This window comes from Oratosquilla oratoria, chromosome 29 (assembly GCF_046742065.1).
Source record: "Oratosquilla oratoria isolate Oo_2021 chromosome 29, ASM4674206v1, whole genome shotgun sequence".
Taxonomy (NCBI): domain Eukaryota; kingdom Metazoa; phylum Arthropoda; class Malacostraca; order Stomatopoda; family Squillidae; genus Oratosquilla; species Oratosquilla oratoria.
In genome coordinates this window covers 5,380,720-5,388,219 of record NC_134805.1, presented here as the reverse complement: position 1 = coordinate 5,388,219, position 7,500 = coordinate 5,380,720, and the positions used below count along the sequence as shown (strand labels likewise).

The window sequence follows — 7,500 nt, the reverse complement described above, 5'->3', positions numbered from 1 at the left end:
GCCACCATAACAACTCCAGAAAGCTCCAACTTCTAGAGGCCATGTACATCTGAGATAAAGCCCCCTCCATCAATCTGCAATGCGACCTAACATCCAATATACCTCTGTACAGTCATAAGATGCAATCATTTGCCTCTTCCTCCCCCTCCCCCTCAGCTAAACCCAACTCCAACCCCCCTTCACCTCTCCCTCCTCCACCTCCTCCTCCTCCCCCTCCACACAACCCCTCTCCTCATCAGGTCATGAGATCATTTAAAAGACCAGAGGCCACGGGTAATCCGCTTATCACCTCACACCTTCCTAAGCGAAGGTCACCCAGGGTCAAGATGTAGCCACCAGCCATTTAAACATTTCACCTATAAAGCATGTTTTTGTTAAATTCAAAATGTAATTTTAATATGTTAAACTTAACTGTAATTCTAAGGTCTGATTTCTAAATATAATCTTGTATATGTCCAACCATTAATGTAATTCCAACTTGTAGTATCATAAATATTTATTGTATCTTTAAAAACAGAAATACCAGAAGATGTCTTTTTAGAGACGAAACGTCGTGTAATAAAATGGAGAATTATAAGGAATTGGTATATGCCCACCCTATCCAAGGGAAGAATATAATTAGAAAAATAGAAAACACAAGAAAGAAAATTAACAACTTCCAGAATGCTGTCGTATTCACACACACACACACACACACACACACACACACACACACACACACACACACACACACACACACACACACACACACACACACACACACACACACACACACACACACACACACACACACACACACACACACACACACACACACACACACACACACACACGCACACACACGCACACACACACACACACACACACACACACACACACACACACACACACACACACACACACACACACACACACACACACACACACACACACACACACACATATATATATATATATATATATATATATATATATATATACGTATTTACGTATATAGAAACATATATATATATATATATATATATATATATATATATGTGAGTGCCGATTGCACTATGTGTAAGAATATCTTGATGTAATGATACTATACAGGTAAATTATAATATGTACTAAGGTTAATGACGAATCACGGCTTGTGACATTTGATCTGTGTTAAGTACCAATTGTATAATGTTCGAGTGTATTGACAAATTATGATATGTACTAAGTTTAATTACGAATCACGGCTTGTGACATTTGATGTATGTTGAGTACAGATTGCACAATGTCTGGGTGTAATATGAGAATATATATAGAAGATATCGACGACATGTTCGAGAAATAATTGAACTTAATGGCAACCACAGGCCCGTGTTATTACGTAGATAGTTACAATGTATGTAAAATAAAATGGAAAATGTTATTGTCGAAATTGATGTACTGTAATGATCCATTATATATATAATAAAATAAAATAAGATTAAAGAAACTCTAGGAAAAAGGAGAAGTTGAGTAGAACATAACTCGTATATTTATTTACGATCCCTTAGATGTATTCCTTCGCACGAAGTAGTGCGCATTTTCCTCATTAAGATCGTAATCATCAATGTTCTTTCTGTGTGTAGTTGTCGAGTTGACAACATCTCCGTAAGTGCCATGGCAGTCATTATTGGTAAGCATTGAAAGAGTAAATTGTTATTTTTATGTAATGTCACTGTTTGAAAGTATATGCAAGAGTTAGTGGAGAAGTTATGTTAATTAGTAATATATTTGGTTTCTCAGAATAGCAAAGGATCACGAAGATATGTAATGAATGTTGTGGAGGCGGGTAACAGAATTATGGTAGGAATCATGAAGTTGAGTTCGATGATTGTTATTGACAAATAGTGTGCTTAATTTTGAGAGATTAATTATGAATGCAAATTACAATGTGACACAATTTGCAGAAACCACACCGTCTGTATAAGATCAAGATCGAAGGGCAACAATAAAGAAGTTTGACGTGTGCGTTATGATTGTTTCCCATTCCTCTGTACCTCATGCCCCTCCACCTTCAGAGACGGCAGTGACAGTTTCATGATTCTGTTAAATAGTTTCATGATAGTTTCATGATTCTGTTTAATACAATTTCATGTTGAGGTACAGAGAAGGAGGGACGCCAAGCAACAAGATCCATAGGTTGGGACCACATGGAAGCCGGCATGGCAGACAGAGCAACAAGAGATCCATGGGAAATACTGAAATTGTGACAAGACCATGACTGTGAGTAATGAAAATTTAGAATTTAAAGAAAGAATAGCTTTCTAGACACAGGAGCCAAGTAAATGAAGTGTTGAACATCTAAGTTGTCATTTAATTCTGTAACTTTAACTTTATAAGTGCTAAGAAGAATGCTATGATTGAACCATGAAGCCATGAGTGCAGTAAGAGAATGTAATTGTCTTTGAATTAAGTATGAAATTTCCTGGTTAATTTAACACTAATTTACGTAGGTTAATGTTGAAGATTGATTAAAAAGGACTGCAGTAGTAGAATATTGTGTAATCCTTTTTGAATTAAGTATAAGATTCCGTGGTGTATTCAATATTGATTTACGTAAATTAGTGTTGAACATTGATTATAAAAAATCACGAGAGTGCTTTGATTACGAGTAGACTTGAAATTTGTATTTAAACATAGTTTTCAGTTTCTAATTTATAACATGTTATCTATAATGAGGTTTAACAAAATGTTGGGAATTAAGTGTAGAGATATCATGTTATTTAACATTGATTTACACAAATTATTTGAATATCAAGTAATCATGAGTGCCTTTGAACTTGGAATTTAGATGAGGTATAGTTTTCTAGTTATATTCATTTATATCTAGTGTGAGTGAGTGTTGAACATCCTAGATTGAACAAAATGGACAGAGCCACAGTATATCAACTGAAATTATATTTGAGAGCAAAAGGTCAAACTTGTTCTGGCAATAAGGCAGAACTTATAAGTAGGATACAGGAGTTTATTACAGCTGAGGAATTAGATGCAGATGAAATAGTTCAAGAAATATTAGCTTTCAATAGAACACCAGTGGAAGAGGGAATAGATGGTACAGTGAAACCAATAGATATATCTCAAGCAGGAGAAAGTGACATAGGTAGTCAATTAGGTAAGGTGATGGCTAAGAGGGCGAGCTTAGACATCAAATTACAGAAGTTGAAAATTAAACAAGAGTTGGAAAAGGAATTGCATAGACTAAAACTAGAGCAGGATAGGCTTGAGTGAGAAACTGAATTAGAATCAGCTAAAGCAGAATTTAATGTTTTAAGTAAATTTGAAAGTAATGTAACTGTTAATGTAGAAAACGATTCTCGTGACTGCAGAAGTACAAATCAGAATAATAGTGATAGCCAACAGACAAATAGAGACATGATTACGACTTTAATAACCAAAAACATGATGCCTGTTCATGTGATTAATAAGTTTGAATTTATTAAAGATTTCGACATCTTAATTGATAGCAAGCATGTGTCAGATAATGAAAAGTTACAATACCTAAAACAATATACAGAGGGTAAACCACACAATATAGTTAGAACGTGTTTACATTTGGATCCAAAAGAGGGTTACCAAAAGGCGAGGAGTGAATTAAACAAAAGATATGGAAATAAAGAACGGATCGCTTTAATGCACATAGATAAAGTTCTTGCTTGGCCTGAAATTAAGGAAGAGAATGTTGAGACATTAGATGACTTTATTGTCGAATTAAATTCACGTATAAGTGCTATATCGGGTATTCATTATGGAATTTCAGAATTACAAAATCTTAGGACTTTGCGCCAGTTTGTTGAGAAATTACCTAGAGACTTACAGGACAGATGGAGGAGACTAGTCGACGAGTTAGCTGAGAGTGGGAAGCTAGTGGACATTAAAGAATTAGTCAGATTTTTAGAAAAAGAAGTAAGAATATTGAGTAACCCAACATTTGGGAGTAGTAAGGGAGGACTTAGAGATAAGAAAGTAGAAGAGAACACATGGAGTTCAAATAGAAAGATGAATTATAAGAAATGTCAATGTGACACAGAAAGCAAGACTTTCTTGTTGGTTACGTCAGGAAGAGCATGTTATTGATGTGTGTCCAGAATTAAGATGGTTAACTTATGAAAAGAAATTGAATAAAGCGTATAATTTAGAACTTTGTTTCAAGTGTTTAAAGAAAAGACACAAAGCGTCACAGTGTAGAGTGATTCGAACTTGTGAACAATGCGGTGGTTCACATCTTACAATTATGCATAGGACGAATAAGAATTTCAAGGTTGAAGGAAGTAAAGAAGTAACGGCAAATCCAGCGGTCGCTAATGAGGTTGATGATTCTAGAGTTCAAGTATTATCCAGTCAACTGAAATATTCAGTAGAAGACACTACTGCTATCCCAGTTCAATTAGAGTTAAATGGTAAGGTTGTTACTACCAGATGTTACCTTGACAATGGTAGCTCAGTCACATTTTGTACTAAGAATTTATTGCAGAAACTTGGAATGACAGACGTGAACTATCAGTCAACTACGTTACAAGTTAGTACAATAGTAGGTACAAGAGGAATGTCTTGTCTTAATGTTGAAGGGATGTCAGTGGCTGACATAGAAGGAAATAACCAAATTAGATTACCACCTGTATTTGCAGTGAATAAACTTCCTCTCAATCAAGGTCATGGTATTAGAAAGAATGACATAGAGAAGTGGAAACATTTGATGAAACTAGAATTTGATCACAGCCAAGGGGAAATAGAAATCATGATAGGTAGTAATGTCCCAGAGGCGTCTGAACCTTGGGAGGTTGTGCATGCAGAGAAAGTAGGAGATCCGTATGCTGTGAGAACACGTTTAGGATGGATATTGTGTGGAAGAATAATAGACAATAATCATGAAGTCCCTGTGAATAAGATAAAGGTTGATGGTAATTATTTAGAAAGGAAATTGATTGAATCTTATAATAAAGAGTTTGTGGACTCATCACTGAATTCGGTAGAACCTAGCATAGAAGATAGAAGATGGTTACAATTTGTTGAGTCTGGGTGTAGGCAAATGATTAATGGAAAGTACGAGATCCCTTTACCAATGATAGAGAAACCTAGGATAGTTCCTGATAGTGAACCTATGGTGGTCAAAAGACTTCGGCAGTTAAAGCATAAATTCAAGGATGATGAACATTATGGGCAGTATGCCGAAGAAGCACCTAAGTGTGAAGTGAGGAATCAACAATCATGGTATGTTCCACATTTTGGAGTGCGTCATCCTACAAAAAAGGATAAAGTACGTGTAGTATTTGATTGTGCAGCACGTGTAAATGATTTGTCATTAAATGATTTGTTGCGAGAAAGACCTGATATAAGTAATCTTCTGTTAGGTGTCCTTTTGAGATTTAGATTAGGACTATATGCGAGTACTGCGGATATAGAAACTATGTATTATCAAGTTAAAGTACCTGAAGATGGTAGAAATTATTTGCGTTTCTTATGGTGGAAAGATGGACATATAGGAAGTGATATAGTTAAGCTACGGATGACTTCTCATCCATTTGGTGCTAGTTGCTCACCTAGTATTGCAAATTATGCACTAAAACGAGTTGTACAAGATCACGGCAGTCAGTTTTACAAATCAGTAAGTGAAATAGTTCTTAATAACTTCTTTGTTGATGATCTGTTGGTGTCATCCGATGACATTAATGAGTTGATTGACAATGATAATAATGTGATAGACCTTTGTAGCAAAGGTGGATTTAATTTGACAAAGTTCAATAGTAATTCCCTTGAAGTTTTGAAGAACTTACCCAAAGACAAGTGTAGTGATAGCATTGAGAAGTTCATCGAGGATGAAGATGTAGTACAAAAGATATTAGGATTGGATGGGTCTCTTGGCAAGGATAAAATGAGTATATCACTCAACATTGATGAAATACCTAGGACAAAGAGAGAATTGCTAGGAGTAATTGGTAAAATAAACGACCCATTGGGTATGTTAGCACCAGTTGCTCTTGAAGGAAGAGTATTGTTACAAAATTTATTTAGAAACGGCATTGGATGGGATTGTACTTTAAGTGAGAGAGATAAAGGACAAATAAATGTTTGGATGTCAAGGGTGAATAAGTTCAAGCTGTTTAGAATTGATCGTTGTACGAAGAAAGGTATAACGTCAAAAGTAGAGTCAATTGAGTGTCACATTTTTTGTGACTCTAGTGAAGTAGCATATGGTTCAGTGGTATATTTAAGATACAAACATGTTGATGGTACGATCCAGTGTAACTTCGTTTTGGGAAAAGCCAAAATAGCACCTCTGAAATAAATTACAATTCCAAGACTTGAATTGGTAGCAGCCACGCTTGCCATTAAATTGAAGTGTGTGCTAGTGAGAGAATTACCTTTAAAGATGACCCAAATTCATATTTGGACAGATTCAACTACAGTGTTAAAATACTTATATAATGATCATATAAGATTTAAAACCTTTGTAGCCAATAGAGTGTCTCAGATTCGAGAGAATTCTGAGGATGTATGTTGGATGTATGTTTCGAGCAGAGATAATCCTGCCGACGATGCTACCAGAGGCAGAAAAACCAGTAGATGGTTTGAAGGACCTCCTTTCTTGTCCCAAAATGAAGAAGTCTGGCCAGTCCAACCGCAATAAATATGGAAGATTTTTCTAACCTTGAAATTAAGAAGGTTATGAAAGTTGAAGTTGAACCAATATAAAATCATATAGTTGATCCTTTAATGTCACGAATAGTTTGTCATTATTCTTTATGGTTTAAATTGCTTAGAGCATGTAGTTATGTTATATTATTTGTCAGATATTTGCGAAGACAAAGTGTGTCAATTATTGAACTTGATGTTCAATAAATGGATGTTGCAGAAGAAAGAGTAATCAAATTTGTACAAAACTACTGTTTTGAAAAGGAGATTGTCTGTTTATCCAGAAATGATCCTATTAATATTTCCAGTTCTATAAGGAAACTGAAACCGATGTTGCTGAATGGTATACTCAGGGTAGGAGGTAGACTAGTTAACTTAGACTTGCCCTTGGATATGAAACATCCAATTATTCTTCCCCATGAACATCATGTGACTAGTTTAATCATTCAACATTATCACATGAAAGTAGGACACATGGGAAGGCAAGCAGTGTTAAATCAATTAAGACAGAAATACTGGGTAATTAAAGGTAATTCAGCTGTAAGGAAAGTATTGTCTAAATGTGTCACTTGTAGACGTTTTAAGAGTTCAACAATCACTCAAGAGATGGCAGCCTTGCCAGTAGATAGAGCAAATGTAAATCAGAAACCATTTTTTTGTGACTGGAGTTGATTGCTCCGGGCCATTTTTTGTGAAAAGAGCACGATCTCGAATCAAGAGATATGGAATATTATTTACTTGTCTATCCATTAGAGCTATACATCTAGAGATTTTACATGAATTGACGGCAGAGAGCATGATAAATGCATTTACCAGGTTTATATCCAGATGGGGTACAGTTAGTAAATTGAT

The 7,500-nt window shown here is 35.3% G+C and overlaps 2 protein-coding genes across 2 annotated transcripts in view; one reads left to right on the top strand and one right to left on the bottom strand.

The window, feature by feature from the left end:
* Positions 1-1,659, bottom strand: part of LOC143040788 (uncharacterized) — a 24,761-nt gene extending 23,102 nt beyond the window's left edge. Inside the window, exons 1-2 of the mRNA XM_076212221.1 lie at positions 1,520-1,659; positions 1-74 (exon numbers count right to left, since the gene is read on the bottom strand). The exon at positions 1-74 is cut by the window's left edge and continues 11 nt beyond it. Coding sequence (XP_076068336.1) covers positions 1-74; positions 1,520-1,659 — 214 coding nt within the window. The remainder of the gene's footprint in view (positions 75-1,519) is intronic.
* Positions 1,660-3,420: 1,761 nt separating this feature from the next.
* LOC143040787 (uncharacterized) lies at positions 3,421-4,092 on the top strand. Its single transcript, XM_076212220.1, has one exon. The coding sequence runs from the start codon at positions 3,421-3,423 to the stop codon at positions 4,090-4,092; it is 672 nt and encodes a 223-aa protein (XP_076068335.1).
* The last annotated feature ends 3,408 nt before the right edge of the window (positions 4,093-7,500 follow it).

Coding starts and splice junctions, on each gene's coding strand:
- LOC143040787 (XM_076212220.1), top strand. CDS start 3,421: ATGCCTGTTCATGTGATTAATAAGTTTGAATTTATTAAAGATTTCGAC.